The sequence below is a fragment of the Seriola lalandi genome, unplaced genomic scaffold (genome assembly GCF_002814215.2).
Source record: "Seriola lalandi dorsalis isolate HSWRI2012SDOR001 ecotype SW California unplaced genomic scaffold, Sedor1 jcf7180002054864, whole genome shotgun sequence".
Taxonomy (NCBI): Eukaryota; Metazoa; Chordata; class Actinopteri; order Carangiformes; family Carangidae; genus Seriola; species Seriola lalandi.
The window spans coordinates 1,305,419-1,323,852 of NW_019525417.1; the positions used below are offsets into that span (position 1 = coordinate 1,305,419).

The 18,434-nt window shown below is 42.2% G+C and overlaps 1 protein-coding gene across 1 annotated transcript in view; it reads left to right on the plus strand.

Moving 5' to 3' along the window:
* Positions 1–634: 634 nt before the first annotated feature.
* The window catches only part of lrig1 (leucine-rich repeats and immunoglobulin-like domains 1), a 37,286-nt gene continuing 19,486 nt past the window's right edge, over positions 635–18,434 (plus strand). The window contains exons 1-3 of the mRNA XM_023427988.2: positions 635–1,657; positions 13,042–13,113; positions 14,058–14,132. Coding sequence (XP_023283756.1) covers positions 1,455–1,657; positions 13,042–13,113; positions 14,058–14,132 — 350 coding nt within the window. The 5' untranslated portion in view covers positions 635–1,454. The remainder of the gene's footprint in view (positions 1,658–13,041; positions 13,114–14,057; positions 14,133–18,434) is intronic.

Here is an 18,434-nt window from a genome sequence, read left to right on the forward strand (position 1 = left end):
CATGAACTAAATTCTTCAGAATGTGGCAAACTGAAGGCTTTATGGGAACATCATATGAAGTGGATTTTATAAATACATGCTTTTTTTTTTACAACCCTTTTGAATGAGGTTAGAATGATTACTGATGGCAGTATTAATAGAAGTGTTAGTATTAGGCCAAGTAACACTTGTTGCTTGCTTTTTCCTACACATTCTCAGTGTTAAAATTGGAGGAAACATAGTCCACTGCTTATGAATTCTTCTCTGAGTTACTCTTTTACAGGTAGGTAAATTTTGATTTCAGTTTCACGAACAAACACTTTAAATTGAACTGTTATGGCATTCAACCCAATTATGTTATTATGGCTTGTTATAATGCGATTACAGAGCTTGATCTCGGTGATTGTCTCTTTAAGAAGCAGTGAGAGTGAGTGGAGGTGGTGCGGTTTCACACCCCGGGGTGGGAAACAGGGGCGGGGCCAGAAACCGCTGAGTGACAGCCGCTCAAAGTCTCTCCAACTCCGCGGTGCACCGAGAGCCCGTAACGACCAATGAGGTTCGGGCTTTACCCGTCCGTCAAACCGGAACAGCCAATCGCAGCGAGCCATGGGAGGGCCTTGGAATCGCTGTTGTGCATCCAACGTGGGACTACGGAACGATCACCCAGGAAAAAAGGAAAAGTAACTCAAGAAAGGAAAAAACTCATGGTGGTGGTACACGGTCGGAAGGAGGGGGGGACTCTATTTTACTATTAATCGGATTGTCGAGATTTTGTGACCACAGACTGAACCTGATAAGCTGCTGGTTGAGTTCCTCTGGAGCGAGTATGTTATTTCAAAGTTGGATTTATTCGGCTACAGCAGAGAAGTGCTGTTTGGACGATACGCAGCGGTCGGCTTGAGAGACCAACGCTGGAGTTTTCGGCACTGCTCCTGCGGAACTTTACTTATTTACTACATCCTCAACTTTGTGGTAGACTTTGTATAGCACCGCCAGAAGGCACCGGGTGACCGTTTTGCGAAGTTTGAAACAGTTTTGCTGCTGTTCCGTTGATCAACAGTTATTTTGAGAGCTGTGCGGGCGCACGGTGTCCTTTAACGTTGAGCTGTTGCATGTTTTAATACATGTCACAAAAAGCGAGAAAGTAGATTTTAGCCTTTTTTATGGACACACTCTTGCAACTTAAGTTTAGTGCGACACACAAGTTCGCTGTAGCCTACTGTGAATCTCTGATTTTTTTAGCCCGCGTCGGACACCAGAGGAGAAAGTTGGACTGGGAACTTGTGTCCTAAATGACTGTTATTGGGATGGAAAACGTTTTAATGCGCCATAGTTGTTTGTTCTAGCCTCTGGATGTTAAGAAGACAATTCATGTGTTACGAAAGGCAGTCAGTCGTCCCGAAACTACATTAATATTCCAGTTTGTGGGTGCGAGGAGAGAGCTCAGCGGCCGCGCTATTAAAACTGGATACAAAATGGCGGCGTCCCTGGGACGATTTGGATTTGTTTCTCGTTGTGTTTTTTATTTAATTTTGACGGTCGAACTGTTTAACAGTCGTGGATTCGGTTCAGACTTGCCTTGTGCCGAGAACTGTACCTGCAACGGAGATTCAGTGGACTGTAGCAATCTGGAGCTGACAGCTACGCCTCTGGACCTTCCAGCCCGGACTGTTTCCTTGTAAGTAAAACGCTTAGTTGCCTTCGCCTATTTATTGACCAGCCCATAACGGGGTAACAATATTTGTAAAGAAAAGAAAAGTGCATACTTGCATTGAAACTTTAATACTTTTTGTCAGCGACACAAATAAATGGTTATTGTGCAATGGACATCCGTTGATACGGTTTTCTCTCCAGGAATCCCGTCTGAGAAGATTTTTGAGGTTAAGCTTTGAGTTGCATTAAATGTCTCTCAATTGTAACAGGGAGAGTGAGGAAATCTGTCAGGGTAGTTGTGTCTATTCTTTATTCCTAATAGTAACTTTGAGTGAGTAATTTTAAGAGTCAAACTGAACTGATTCTCACTTTGCTGTGGACCCTATGTTACCCCATTAAAGTCCCCCGGAGGTCCCTGCACCCCACTCTGGAAACCACTGGAACAACACACTGCCAGCATTTATCTTTGCTGAGACAGTTGTTATACATCATGTTTTAATTTGATTAGGATTGTCATTATTTAGAAATTCATATAATCTTTCACAACAGGACTGCGGGCAAAATGAAAGCTTAATTGAGTTTGACAGAAAACCATATGTAGTATTTTAGGCTTTATTGTGTATTTCAGTATCATGTAATTGAATTAGGCTTGCTGAGTATGATTTACAGCAGTTTAACAGGTGTTTTGTAAGTGCAAGAATTTGCATATGCACAAACATTTCATGAAGTGTATTCTAATGTTGGACAACAATTACTTGGGGAGAAATGCCTTGCTCATGGGCACATTAAATAATTGTGGGAGACAGAAAGAGCTCTGTATTGTGCCTTTAAGTTTAAACTGCTCCTTTGAAAAATGCTGGCAAGATACTTTTTGTTTCAGACTCTAATCAGCTCATAAAGCAAGACTAATTTTCTTGTTTACTTCAAACTCCTAGTATGATATACCTTAATTTTAAAGTATTGTCCTTTCAAACTTAACTGCTTTCAGAAATATAATTGAATATTACAGGACATGGCTTATCATCATCCTTTGCTGTCAGTGAATTTTGATATCTTTCATAGTTTCTGATACATGGATACTAGACATGTGCATTATAATGTAACTGTCTAAAAATGTATTCATGTTTCCAATGCTGGAATGAACAAACTGTCCCCTCAGGGTGAGTAAACAAATAGACCCAAACATGTCATAACAAATAGACCTCTGCTTTATTCAGTCAGATTTATGACAGGTATTATCCTAATTCCTGTTTCTGTGTTGCTAGTCATGGTTCACAAATTAAATTTCTTGTAAATTAAGCATCAGTTCCCCACAGTAGGGCTGACAACAGTTGAAACCCTGTTTGCCAGCTCATTTAGGAAATGAGCCAATTTGGGACATTTTTGTGAAACATCCTTCAGTGTTTAGGGAACTTCAGCACTTATCAAGCTGAATGAACTAATTTATTTACAGACAACACTACCCTCTGTCTGCCCAATCAACATTTTGGCTCTCGCTGCAGCATATTCCAAACACTGTCCAGTGGCAATTGTGTTTCCTCGCTGACAATTAGGCATCTTGTTGTAAACTTTTCGGCATCTGTTTGTGTGTGTGTGTTGCTGGGAACGTGGGGTTAAAGAGCAAAGACCCAAAGACTCCTCTGGCTCCCAGGTTCCAGTGTTAGGCAGTTTTTCTTCCCCTGGGAAGTGAGGAATGCAACTTTTAAAAAGTCCTCTAAAAACATGAATAACAGCACTTGTGCCCGGGTAGCCTCATTGCCCCGAAGCACCACTTAGCCAAGTTCAAGTGCAGACGCTGTCTATCGTGCATGTACGCAGACACACACTGCTCTTCCTGTCCTCATGGAGAGTGGACAACTATTGAGGGACGGCTGTCCCAGCTGAAACAGCTGCTCTAAACCTTTTGGTTTCTGTAACGATAGGGTACTGTAGGAGGCCTGTCCCGCTCCAAGTCTACTTCTTTTATCTCGGCCAAACCTTATCGGTCAAGATTTAAGGACCTGCAATCTTGTTGTTTTCAAAGGGAATGGCTTTATGGCTTTGGATTATCTTTTAAAACACCTAGGTTGCATATTTCCACACCACTTGAGATAGTCACATTATGCTGGCAGGTAACTCAAAGGGAACCAGCTCCATTCCTCTGAGGTCTGTAACGGAGCCAGATTAGTGGATGATTACTGTAAACCTAAAGAGACAAGTATGGACAATTTCACTTGTGGCCCAACATGATCACATTATAAAGTAACTTACGCCAAGTCCTGTTCACTTGAGTGGATGAAATAATTATTTGTGTTGTGGATTGAAAGTTTTAGTTTTCGAGTGCTGCCTGTGCTCAAAATTATGTGTGCATGTTATTCCCAGACAAACTGGCAAACTGCAATATTGTTAGAACAAATGATAAACTGAGGGAGATAGTACAGTGCTACAGTAATACTTTCATCCTGTCAGTAGAGCTGACTGAGAGTGTTGGTATGCACAGTGTTTTAGTTTTAAATAAAGTGCGTTTGTTCACCTCATCCTCCAGGCACATGAGCCATGTGAAATCAGTGTGGAATCAACTGTCTCTGTTATGTTTACCCCAGGGAGGGAGCAGCAGCAGCAGCAGCAGCAGCAGTAGTGGTGTTGGTGGTGGTATGGAGGACATTATTAGTGGGTTTCAATAAACACAACTCACCAAGGCCAGCTTTCCTCCTCTCTTCTAGATAATGCAGATGTAAGGCTCGAAGGAAAATCTCAGTACACTGAAACACCTGTAGGATTTTACTGTTAAGTAAATAGCTAAAACCTGTTATTGCAGTTGTTAATCAATAATAAGCCTGCCATTTAATCATACATACATTGATGTCAAAATTTTGAGAGCACTTTTCCGTTCACTTGAGTGGTGAAGTGGTTGCAGACGTTTTTAAAAGCCCTCTATGTTCTGTTTTGCTGTCTGTAAAATTAAGTTCGTTCAAGGAGAGAGGATAAATCCATCTTAAAATGAATGGAGATTTCCCACCCTTTTGTGTGGGTGAAGAATGATTGCACTGTCATGTAGCTGTTGCAATTATCATTATACAGGCTCTTAAATTGGGATTACAGTAATGCACACTGCAGTGGTATCTCGGGGCTTGCTTTTGTATAGCAGCTCCCAAAAGGAAATGGTTCTTAAAGAGAGTCATCCTGTCTTCTCCAGGGTGTAGGAAAGTTTTAGAGGTTTTGGGGGGATTTTGAGCAGGTAGCAAACAATATTAACAACATGCTGGTAAATGTGAAAATCTTTATTTTATTTTTTTCTATGATGTATTGCTGTGACAGAGTACCCACTCCACAGAAAAAAAGTAATTTACTCTTTGTGTCAACAAGAAAATACAACAGCAAAGTTTCCCCCAGCACTAAATGTGATTTTCTTTTTTTATTTAAAAAAAAAAAAAAAAGCTTTTAGGAAATTTGTGGTTTTCTTGGATTTGTCAATGTCATGAAGCTCTCCCATAAAAGTATTGCTTTAAGTAAGCTATGCTTAATTCTTGATGTTGTGGTTAGTCGACCACTGGCCTTTTGTTGTCTAATTGATGACTGCAGCTAGGTTTCCTGCACATTTAATGTATGCAAATAAAAAAGGAGTTTTGGCTAACCCATAATATACAGTGCCAGGTCAAAAAGATTTGTGCAAGTAGCTTCTGTTGCCCCCACAAGTGGCTCCATGTTTTTTTGGGAGTAATTCAGGGAACCTGGATGAATATTTGTCCAGAGAAAAGATAGGTGGCTTGAGGGTACATTTTGGCAGTTTATCCATCACTAGCAGTCCTAGCAGCCCTCTGGCTTTTCGGTGAAGGAAAAAACCCTAATGCTTTCCACTTGTCAAAATAATCTGCCTTGAGGACCCTGATTTTAATGGTCCCCTGTGAGAAAGTGGCCTTGATGAGGATCGGGGAAACAATCATGTTGGCACAGCCTGGCAAAGCAGACTGAGTGAAAAAGGAGAGATGGTGAAGGGTGGTGAGGAAGATGTGTGCTTAACTTAGTGTGGAAAATATCATTAAAAAGAGAAAAAAAATTACTTCAGCACATTACTTATTGGAATGTTAATGAACTGATAATGTATTGCAACAAAGAACATTGATTATATTCAATTCATTCATCAATTATTTGTCTCATCCTTGTATTCACCCACAAAGGTTTACACTTAAGGTTAAAGGGCTGATATAACTTCTTTACAGTTTCTGCAGTCATGAATTTCTTTGTCAAACACATCCTGTGCTGTCTTACATCAGTGCCTGTAACATTTAACAAATTGACCGCCAGCCTCAGATGTTTGTCCATTGTTTCTGATTGATGAATAGCCTAATAACATTCAAAGCAAGTTTGCTCTCACGCAGTCACATATTGCCTCTCAGGAGTGGTGCCTTATCTTATTTGCAGCCACGGTAATGTGTATAAAAAGCATTTTTGCCCACAGTGCCACTGGCGTAATGGGATTTTGCTAGTAAATGAAAGCATGAGCATTACTAATTTTGGCTGCGATTGCTGTGGTTGGATAGAGATAAAGCAGATACATGGTGTCTGTTTGCCAGCATCTTTCTTATGTGTGATTGTAAAATCCTTTTTGTTTTTTACTGTTACAGAAGACCACAGTTTTTTTTAATGTGGTCTATATTTTTAATTTCTCAATGGTGTGTCCTTCACCGGCCTGATAACCAACTTTTTCTCTGGTGAAAAGCAAGAAGAAGAAGCCTGATCTTGATTCATCACTTTTTATAACCCAGCTTTTCCCAAGTGGTTTCCCCAAGTTCTCTAATGTGCTGGCCATAATGCATGATGTACACTAAATGTTCTGCTGCGACTCAACCCCAAACTGTAGCCTTAAACCTCACAGTACAGCTTTATTGGTAAACACCACCCCCAACAGTTGGTTTTGGCTTCTGCCCTCAGGAAATGGGTTTGTGTCGGTGGTTTCCTGGCAGGGGCTGGGAGCTTAGCGGGCTGGTTGTGGACTGGTCGGCAGAGGGTGGAGCGGCAGATCACCTGGCCTGGGGGAATTGAGGAAAGGTGGGGGGGACATTTTCCGCCCACTGCCTGGAAGTGTTTTGTCAATGTCATGGTCTGGTGCTGCTGCTGTTGCTTCTGCCATCAGACTGGTTCCACTAGTTGGTGAAAGTCTCGTCACTGGTCAGAAACCTCAACCACTGTCACACATGTTTTAACACAGAAGAAACCCAGAGGAAATGAAACATTAAAGGACTGACTGCTTGTATGTCACACATTGTCAGACACAGCTCTTTTATTTTTAGGTAGTCAGACAGTGGGACTATGATGGGCCTTGGCTCAGTTTGTCTTTCATGGGCATTTCTGCTGTTAGTAAGTTTGAACTTGACTGATATATGAAGGCTGAACTTCCCAAATGCTTCCTGTCTTGTTAAAACAGATGAACATTTCAGCAGTTGGGGCTCAGCCGCAGCAACAGCAGCAGCACTCAGCAGCAGCACTCAGCAGCAGCACTCAGCAGGGCTGAGCCCCTTGTGGTTTCTAGGGCATTTCTCGCTACGCAGCCTTGTAATCTTGCGGTATTGGGAGTGATTATACCAAGTTTGTTTATTGTCATAGTTTCCCTAGCCTTGCGACTTGCATGTCCACTGGCAGATATTTTGCATTTGGAAGGGTTTAGGATGATACAATCATTGGCACTGATTTTTATCAGCTGCTCTTCACTTTTTCCTCCCTTATCAGGCTGTTTTGTGTGAAGTTAGATAGTAAAAGTAGTAAGTTTCCTATATGGAAATTTTAAAGCATCTATTTATTTTTTATTTATTATTTATTGTAAATGATCCCCATAACCAGCTGAGATGATTCATGCAAAACATTAGCTGCGAACAAATTAGGAAGGAAGAGCTAAGGTTGAGCCCCTACTCTAATAACAACAGATAATGTCTGACATTAACATGAAGATATGGAATGAGCTCACGGCCTCGCACTGGCTTTAATGACAATCAAACAGCTGCTGCCACAAGTCATTCTGCTGGAATCCAGTCAGCAGAATGGATGGCCCTTTTGTGAAGACACTTTAGAGTGCCAGGTTTTTTTTCCCCCCTTTCCCTCTCCCCGAAGTCGGTGTCTACAAAGTGGGCTTGATCGATGAATCATCTGTGAATTCTCTACATCTGGTAAGAGTTTGGAAATCTGGAGAAGATGTTAGAGAAAAAAAGAAGCGTGACGTGAACAGAGAGTGAGAGGTACTGTGCAAGTGAAGCAGTTTCTCTCCAGAAAACAGGCAGGCCTTCGAGAAGTGTGGAGCTGTGAGTGCTAAATTGGGACAAACATTTTTTTCAAAGCCCCTTCCCATCCGCAAAATATGCCACTATACTTTCTGATACTACAAAAAGGAGCATCTCAGCCTCACTGTCTAGACAGCCACACATTTGCATGCAATTAGATTGTACAGATAGCATGGTCCACTATTTATACACTTATTTCTCCACTGGCTGGAGTGTAATTATTACTCTGCTAGTATAATAAACAAGTGGGGGAAAAATTGACTAATGATCTGTCTTTTTCTTCACTTTGAAGTTGAGAGCATAAGGTCAGCTGTCTGCGCAGTACTAAAACAATAACCCTACTAAGGAGACATACAGTATTTATGTTATTCTTTCAGATTAATTGTGGACACTCATTTCCTGTTACTCTTAATGAAGTGGTCTGGTGCCATTTGTTACAAATTAAAGTATTATCACGCTCGAATCCAGTATTTAATGCAGGAGCATGATCCTGTGTGTGTGGACAGTGTTTGCCCATACATATATACAGTGTGGACAGCAGAGTGTTACTGAGCTTCTCGTTTGGAGCGTCCAGGCTGGCGTTTTAAGACCTGGCCATGGGTTCACGCAGTGCCTCGGGCTAGTGCAGACCCTTTTCCCAACCTTCTCCCTGTTTGTTTTGAGTGCCCCTCTCAATCTCCTGCTTCAGCCCAGAACCAGCAGCGCAGAGAACGGCAGTGCACATGGCCCCAAGATGTGGCCTGCCTTTCTACCTCGGAAAACTTCAGAAACTGAGTCACGCTTCTAGCCTGACTGATTTCAAAGGCTGGAGCAGCTCCTTTGTTGTGTGTGTGTGTGTGTGTGTGTGTGTGTGTGTGTGTGTGTGTCTGTGTGTGTGTGTGGGTGGGGGCGGTGGGAATCTGTAATGTAAATGGTTAAAATATGCTGACCCCCTCAGTGCTACATTTCTCTGATCTTACATCTAAATTCTCGTCAGACTCCCAAGATCTTATACCTACTGATGTTTTTACTCAGATTTTAGAGCATCACATTTATCACCAAAATAGTAAATCTTGTTCATCAGCTTATGCTTTTAACCTTGTCAAACTTGATAAGATATTGGCTTTGTTTCAGCCAGTTTCCTTCCTCTGTTGGACTGGTGTGTAAAATGGTGTGCTGGAGCTGGTGTTAGCCTTGTGTACACTCTCACTGCAGTTGCCTGGCTATAAACTGGCCTTTAATGACAGGAACACTGGTGTGTGTATGTGTGTGTCTGCCTCTCCGACACACAGGTTATTATTTGACTAGTTTTATGATGCTCTGAAATCGACCACATTAAAGGGCCTTTGTCTCCCAGCTGGACTACAGAAGGCTCATCACTGACATCACTTCACACTTTCAGTGAGCAAAGTTCACACTGCATTTATCTATGATAGAAATGGGAAAGATAATGATGATGTATCTCTGTATGTGTAAGTCCCAGCTCTCTTCCTCCCTCCCCATATCTCCTCTCTCCCACACACAGACTGTGCGCTGACTTACACTACAAGCATAGTGTCATATGCTATGACATCACTCCTGTACTCCCAGCTTTCCTCTACTCCCACAGCACCCATAACACAACTATTTTTTAAAGCCTTTTAATGAGTTTTATATGTCAAACCAACTGCATGGTCCAGCAATGATGGTGTAGTGCAGGCACATGTTTTGCTTGGTAAGACAGTTTGCTTAGTCAGGCAGGCCATTTTAGTTTATCGCATTGTCTTTTGAAGACTTCTTTCTCAGGCAGCCTAAGATTGAAGCCAATGTTTCCCTCCAGTAGTTGGCTGATAATCAGCTGATCCAGCAATTCATTTTGTTGAGCCTATAAAAAGTTGTTGGACAAACAGTCCAACAACGCAATGTTATACATACTTAAAATGTAGAGAAAAGAAAGGGATCCCTTATCTGAAAAGTTGTGACTAGCAAGTGCTTGGGTTTTATTCTTTGTATATGACCTAGTCAGTGATCTGACTAGTCATTAATGGATTTTGTATAGATTATTTATCTAACTGCTTGTTTCAAAGCTAGTGAAATGTCTATATTGCAAAAAGTGGTTGATTATTTGTTTATTTCTGATGTTGCCATTTTTTGTGGTATTAATATGCTGATGCCTTGTTGTTGTTTTTTTGTTTGTTTTTTGTTAAATTTCTGCTGTGTTTCATAAGAGAAGCTTCTTCCTCCTGAGATGTCGCAGTCCCAGCATTAGTGGTTGTTTGTAATGCGTGGGGAGGCCTTTGGGTTGTGCTGGTTGGGTGTGGTTGGAAGGTGGGAGTGTGACTACACCTCTTTATTCCAGACCAGACTCATCCCTGCTGCCCTCTTGTTGCATGTCTCTCCAGTTCTGCTTTCAGAAAAGAGGTTGTGTTGACCTTTGTGCTCAGTGATGGGCAGAAGTTTGCTAGAACACAGTTGAAATGTTGGATTTGGAATAGACGATGAATGTTAAATGTGGCCAGTTTTTGATTTTTGTGAATGTTTTTTAATAAGAAGCAGCTCCAAACTGAATATGATCATTTGCATCATTAATTTTTTTCTGTGGTTCATGCAATAATGGTTGCGAAATGAATTTTTAAAAAATGTATCATGTGATAAATTAATATTTACGGGAAATGATGCTTGTAAAACAACTATTAGTGAGAGAGTAATAACACGATTGTTAAATGTGCCATTTATTAAATCTATGTAATTATTGTCTTTAAAGGGTGAATAATTTCATGAAATTAATGTAGAAAATCAGCCATGGCTGGACCAGTCACAGCAGCTTGAATTCAGTGGGGAAATTGAGTATTTGGCCCAACATGCAGCCTTAAATTATCACTCACTTCCTTTGGTTAAGTACCTGGCAGAGAGTGCTTTTGATTTTGATCCTGCTGACTAATGTCAAACAGTCCTGCCCATTTGTATAAACTAGTTGTACCATACAATGGAATGCAGTGTTTGAAACATTCAGGGCTTTGAGAACTAAATTGGTTTGTAATATGTGCCTTGTTTAATCACAGGGCCTGTTCCCATCTCAACTATACATCCTTCTCTCGTTGGTTGGACTCTATGATGTAAACTTATAGACGTCCTGTTTTGCTGTTGCTGGTTTTGTTTTGTGCACGTAGTGTAGAGTTTGACAGGTTATTTGGGTGGTTCTCATTTTTCTCAGCATGTTTGTTTCTGCTGGTCTTGGTGTCTACATCATGTCCCCTGTGAAGAAGTGAGAAACTCTAATGACTTCTAGGCTTCTAATCCCGGCTCGGCAAATTCCCCCAGAAACGGCATGATTGTAAGGTCACTTTCTGGAAAGCATTAACCACGCTTAGCACTGGCGTCTCCCCGCTAGCCCCCCTCTTCCACAGGAGAGAGGGGGAAGGGAGGGAAACCAGTGTTATCACCATCGCCTCATACAGTAGGTGTTAAAACACTGTGAAACTTATCTCATCTGATAGGCAAGAAAATAAATCTGCCTGAATGAGATGGAGAAAAAAAAGTTGTGTAAACACCATAGGTGACTGAGAAAGAGGCATACGCATGCCTTCTCTCTCTCACACACACACACACAAACAGTTTCATTTGTTGCTGTGGCCTTTAGCACCCGTACAGCAGGTTTCTTAGTCATCCCTTTGTTCTGTTTTGCCCTGTTCTTTATTTTAAGCTCTGGGTTTCATGCCTATGTATATATGCATAGCCAATTTCCTTCACCTTTTAATGCCAAAAAAAACTGTTTGGAGATGTTCCTATGCTGTGTGAAGTGTGTGTATGTTTGTGTGTGTGTGTTGGCTGTGTGTGAATATACATATCTCTAGGCAGAGGCGGCCCATAGGAAAGCTCTATGATTTTTTCACTTAGCTTCACCGTAACGAGGTAATTGCCTTCTGTTGCAGGGGCCAACAATTTGGTGATCTAGGCCACAATAGGAGGTGCCTCAGTAAATGATCATAACATAGACACACATACACACCTCCCTGTCAGGCCTGTGCCTGGAGGGCAGATACTTGCTCTGCTATTATCTTGTCGCACAAAAATAAGCAGAGAGAAAGAACTGGGGATGGAGACTGCCATTATCTGCAATCAAGTACAAGAGACAAGAAAGGGAAATCTGTCGAGACAGATTGAAATTTATAGATGTGAATAGTATTAAAAAGTGGAGTGTGTATGATGTAACAGAAAGTCTTTGGCTATAGTATTGACCAACTTCCTCAAATTATCTGTCTTAACATCCATTGTTGCTTGCTTTAAAACAAAGAATCAGCGATATGAAATAAGAGCTTCTGCCACAGAGTTCACCCCCAAACCTCCTGCCATGGCCTTTTATGGCCACTGTGGTACAAGAGGATGAGGAATGTGTTGCATCAGGTAAAAGTGTCCCCAGTCTCTGGGAACAAGCAGCCATCTCTCGGCAGGCCTGTGAAACATTCCTGGGCCGTCTCTCACGTCTGGACAGAGCGATGGAGGGGTGGGAGGCAGGCGGCCCGGAGCTGTGGGATCCCTTTGTCTCGCCTAGCCTAACCCCACCACACAAACACAAACACCGCTCTCACTGCAGCCTCCCCTCTGCCAACAGGCAGGCTGCATGCCAGTCGGGCAGGAGGTGTATGCGTGTGTGACAGAGATAGTACTTGTTTATGTGCGAAATAAATTTGATTCATATAGCGTGGGAAGCTCGATCTGAAATGCAGATGTGTGAGATGTGCACACATACCCCTTCACTTCCTCCCAGACAGTGGTAACGCTATATCACCGGACAAATCACTCTCTAATAAGCCTCTGTACAGTCAAGTGCCAGCTATTAAATACATTGTTAGCCTAAAGTGCAAATTGACTGCTGCAGATGAATGGCCTGTTGGTTATATTTGGAAAGTGATCCAGGAGAGAGAGACGCTCTGTATCGATAGTATTGATCTAGCCCTCCTTGAAGGCCGGCTGAATTGATGTACTGCAGTGTTTTCAGGCATACTTAAACTGGACGGATGAGGCTGTTTGTCAAATCGGAAAAATAATTGTTGCTATCGATCAGAGTTCTTATTTAAACAACTACAAATTGCCCATGATCATACAGTAAAAGTAATGAAAAATATTGTTGCACTGCTGATATTTATGCATAGAAGAATATGAACTGCTTTCTATTAACATCTTCTTTTCTTTTTCTCAGAAATCTTGGCCAAAACAAGCTGACCGCCATCAGTGTTGAAGCATTTGCCAACCTGCCCAACTTGAGAGAGCTGTAAGTAATACTCACAAATACACATGATTTACATTGAGGCAGTTGACAGCAAACCCCTGAACACGTTCTAATGGACTTCTCTAAGTATGTGTTTGGCCCTGTTAGAGTCTGTTGTGACTTTTTAAAATGTTAAACTATTAATGTAACCCAGTTTTTCATTTAAATCCATGAGTGTCGGTTGTGAGGAGTTTTTATCAATGACTTGATTGTGACTAACGTCCATGGTTGCCACTCTACTTCCTAACAGCGTCCTCGTATGTGTTGCCTTGAACTAAGTCCAATTGAGAATAAAGTGGTGGTTTTCTATATTAAGCCTCCCCTCCACCATCCGATACTGTGGCCAACGCTGGCCTTGTAAATATTTTATATGGTGAGGAGAGGGCTTGGCTCTGTGTCACTCAGCGCCAGTGCACAAGTCACATACACACACATACACGAGCTAACTAGTGATACGCACACTGGTGACATCTTTGGCAGGCTGTCCAGCCAGTCATACGCTCCTCGACATCTGTTTTACTCCCATGCTATTTATGGTTTTTAAAAGGATGACTTGCTACTTGCTCTGCGGCAGAGGTGACAAGTTGTGTTTGAAATCTTTTGATTTATATAAGGTTTGATTGAATTTAGCATCAAGTGATTGTAGCATGTGGAATAGCAGCAGTAACATTGTGACACCTTAGCTAGCATATACATTTGTGTAGAAATTACAACTTGACAACAACTTGAGTGTAGCTTTTATTGACATAGTCTCTGTTTTTGAGTCTAAATTTATATTTATTTTTCTTTCCTTTGCACCTGTTATTTTCACTTCAGTGCCTGTACTACCTGGGAAAAATGCCTCTGATATCATAACAACATATCATTCTTATGCATTTCTTAGTGTTTCCTTCAGGGCAGAGTTTTGTTCTCTAACCTACTGCTCTGTGTGTGTTTGTCACTTTCAGGCGGCTGGACCACAATGAGCTGACCTCCATACCAGATTTAGGACAGGCTGCTTCCAAGATTGTATCGCTCTACCTGTAAGTACTGCCCCATTTACTGCTTGACATGGTACCAGAATTATCTGGCTCTCTGTTACCATATTCTTAGGTCAGTGACCTCTTTGAAATGCTCTTGAAATAGTCTCTTGACATCTGTCGAGGATGCATGTGTACATCTCAGAAGTAACGCAGTGTTAATGTGAAGTTAGCGATGAATGTGACTCAATTACACAAAACTTGTCCAAAAATCCGCTCTCCACTTGAGCTGTCTTGGCATAAGTATGGAGTTCTGTCATGAGCGATTAGTATGTGGTCAGGTAACTGACTAGTCTTATTAGTTGGTCATGTGGTCGTGTCTACAGTGAGCAGTGCTGACTTCTTGGAGTGTCAGCTCGTATATAGTTCCAACTTGGTTGCTCCCAGTTGTGAAACTGTGCCTGTGGGGACTGCCAGCACTGGCATCTCATTGGAGATTTACTGCCCTATTTGGGAAGGGCATGTGTGCGCTTGTGTGTGTCACAAACGTGAGCTTGGTAGTCCATCAACAGTCTCATTTTAACACTGTTGAAGGAAGCTCATGGCGAGAAAATGGTGACTTTATTCAAGCTGCAGTTTGGAAGCCAGCGAATGCAGCATTTGAGGGAAATATACAGCTTTTAAATATTTTGATTATTGTAATACAGGTGGAGTTCATAATCTTCTTTTCGTTAGTTGAATGCCAGATAAAAAAAAACAAATAATAATAGAGGTACTGGTACTTGAAGAAATGCTCACATGAGCCAGACCTCATTATTTGTTCAACACTTTTATTTAAGTCTTCAGTGATATCTCAGTACCGACAATTTTCTGTGTTACTATGATGCCCGGGAATGTCTAAAGGAATGCAAGGCACACAAAATAACAATATATTTGGCAATGCTTCTTGTTATATTTCAGACTACATAAACACACACACAGGCATAAGTGGAATTGGGACAGTGTTCCACCCATATCATCTGTTGGGTGGGCTGTTGTTTTCCACTGTGCCACCGTCCCCCGTCACCCCCTGCCCATTTGACCAGGGAACACTCACATCTCACTCAACCTGAACAAGAGAGTTAACTGTATTTTTTTCAGACCTTGCTAGCATGTTAGCCGACTTCCTGGTAGTAAAGTATGCAACTGCTGGTCATATCGTCATCGTCATATCATTTTCAGTGGTGAGCTTTGTTGGAGTCACACCTTTTCCTCTCCCTGTGTGTCATCTGCCTGCTTCTCAGAATTTATCATGATGCACTAATGTGGTCAAAGTATTTCAGTAGGCCGTGGACAGTTAGTAAGGGGAGGAAATTTGATGTTTGAGTAAGCAGCTGTCAGCTGTTTGTTAAAATGTGTCATGTTTGTAAAACGTCTGAGCTATTATTATTGTGTGTCGTAGGTTTTCTATCTGGATCTATAGAGTTCGGTCCAAACTCCTATTCACTTTGCTTTTGCTACAGAGCACATTGAAGCAAGTTAACCTTTACTTGCACAAACTGTTCGGAGTCGCAGCCCCTCCAGATGATCAGGGTGTCTTTTTTTGGCCTGACTTGAAGCCTGTTGCTAGGGGGAAGGCCTGTAGGCCTGATGGGAGTGGAGGCTGGAGGGAGGGTCAGATCTTTACAAAGCCACGCAGCTGAAGTGAAGGCCTGCTGAAGCACTTGCAGCTGCAGCTGTCAGTCACATGGCTTACAGTAAAATGGGTGACAGTGAGCAAGGGAGGAAGGATGAGAAAATAGGGAGGGAGGAATGGATGGGGGATGTGAATATGTCAGATCATGGTGACATCACTACATGTCGAAAGAGGAATGGTTAAGGAGAAGTCAGTAGGAGGGTAAGGAGAGGAAAAAGGGAAGCAAGAGGTGAACTCAGGCTCAGGGTTATTCCCTACAGTAAATCCAGTGCACTGTGTCTGACTTGCCAACCACCAAGCCCTCTGCAGTGTGAGAGTGTCTGTGTGTGTGCCCTGGCAGAGGCAGCAGCACAGAATGCAGGGCAGTGTTCCTGTGCCATGAGTTGGAGATAGTCTGGAATGTCGTCTGACTACAAGTTTATGTGAGACAGGGGCTTACACACACACACACACACACACACAAACACAAACACAAACACACACTCATCCAAGCAAATGGACAGAGAATCTGTCTTCAACCCCTCATCCAGCAGTAAACTCTCCAAAAGGCTGAGAGCTCATTATATGAGGTTTCTACAGTCTGACCGCCTGAGTCTTTGCACTGTCTGAAGGAAATGAAAAAGTGATTATGTTAGAATTTAACATATTTAGTTGTTGAGGTAATTGACAAGTCTCTAGGATTTCTAGGGTTTTAAAAAATGTCAAATTCAACTTATATTTCTGCATTGAGGGGCAAACAAGATGCTAGGGAAGGGACGGTGATTGAAAAAAAAACATTTTCATTTAGTTTTTATCATCATCATTATCCTCCTAGATACAGTATTTATCATATTGAAGGGTGAAGAAAGCAGTGGTTTTCTGGCAAGGACAGAAAAACAAAAACTTTTTTGTTGTAGAGAGTTACAATTTTAAAGCAACCCCTTTTTTTTAAAATCAATTATAGTATGTTCAATACAGCTCAAAGATTACCCTTTCACCAGTCATTGTCAAGATTGCTTATGATGATGAACTTTTTCCAAGATAATCATTCTGACTATTCTGAGGTATCTGATTTAGAATCTTTCACAGTTTGCACTTACAAAGATCTTACAAAGATGACCTGCCACTGTGAGTGTACAACATACAAAATTATAAAGAGGAAATTTAAATGGATGTACTAAGAAAGGAAAGGTGAGTGGGCTTGGTTTTTCCCCCTGTTTCCTTTTTATTTCTCTTCTTTCTTCTTAATCTCTTTCTTAGTCGAGAAAGTGACTCAGCCTTTTTCTTTTGCCTTCTTTCGGCTTCCTTTAGTCCTTTCACCCCCATCCTTTCTTTGACATGTCTGGCAGCTCTTTTTGATCACTGCAGCTATCGTGGAATCCATTAGGCACAGATAAGCCAGATTGGATGTGGTTGCATTGCTGCAGTTTTAATTTTTCCTTTGGCCAATCACTGTCAGTTGGGTAAACGTCCACATCCACGTCCAAATCATTTTAACAGAAACATCGTTAACATAAAAACAAAAGTCACTTGATCATGCAGAAGCTTCTAATGTAAGCAACCAAAAACCATATGCCAGGCTCCCACAGTCCCACAATGCACTTGGCGAGCCCACTGACAACCCGCAGACTCCCAGAATGCCTCAGCAGGATGGCAAAAAAAAGAAGCAACAAAAGTTTTAAAAACACAGTGTCAAATTGACAGCAGAGCAGCACAAACTTTCCCATTGTGCTCATCGCCTCTCCAGTCAACATCAAAGGGGCTCTGCAAAACAGCTCGGGATAGAAATCATATGGCCCGCTGGATGATCTGATTTTTAAATAATTCTTCTTTTGTCCCGACCACCAGCTTCAAACAGGAAGGGACGGGCCAAACAATTGCCCCCAAAGATGACACTGGAAACAGGAGAATGGGCATGCTAGTGTAAACCCCCGATGTACTTTCCATACATCAAAAGAAGTGTCAAAATGAGCCGGGCTCATGATAATCTGATGGTCAATGGGGCAGAGTAATGAGATTTGGAATTAAGTGGAATCAAGAGTGAATAAGGCCCCTGGACATCAAAGAGAACAAGCCTGAACCGAGCTCCTCTTTATCAGAAATGTCACTGGCCGTATGATAATCAGTTTTTATAAACGCTACTATTGTATGTGTGGACTTCAAACACGCTGAGCGCTGAGGCTTTATCTGTCTCTCACACACAGCTGGGCTCTGACTGTGGGCGGGAGAGAGGAGAGGGAATTTGGTTAGAGTGGTGGAAGAGGAACGGGGGTGAGAGAAGGAGTGAGAGAGGTCAACCTCTCCCACCAGTTTGAGACTGATCTGTTTTTCCCAGCAAAGGTCACCAGCTGTTGACCCCACCTCACCCCTTCATTCTCCACCCACCCTTCCCCCATTTTCCTCCTCCCCCATCCCTCTCTTCCCTCCTATACTCATGCTCACTGAAGCCACTGTCTGTTGCTCTGTCCCATGTGTGCGTTTGTTGTTTGTGTGTGTGTGTGTGTGTGTGTGTGTGTGTGTGTGTGTGTGTGTGTGTTTGCGCAGGCGTGCTTGCATGGCTCATCATTAACCATTTCTGCCACTGTTTATTCAGGTGGGCTGCTGTGGTGTCACCCCTCCTCCTCTCAGACACCAATAAATGACGTGCGCGTGCGTGCGCGCGTGTGTGCGTGTGTGTGTGTGTGTGTGTGTGTGTGTGTGTGTGTGTGTGT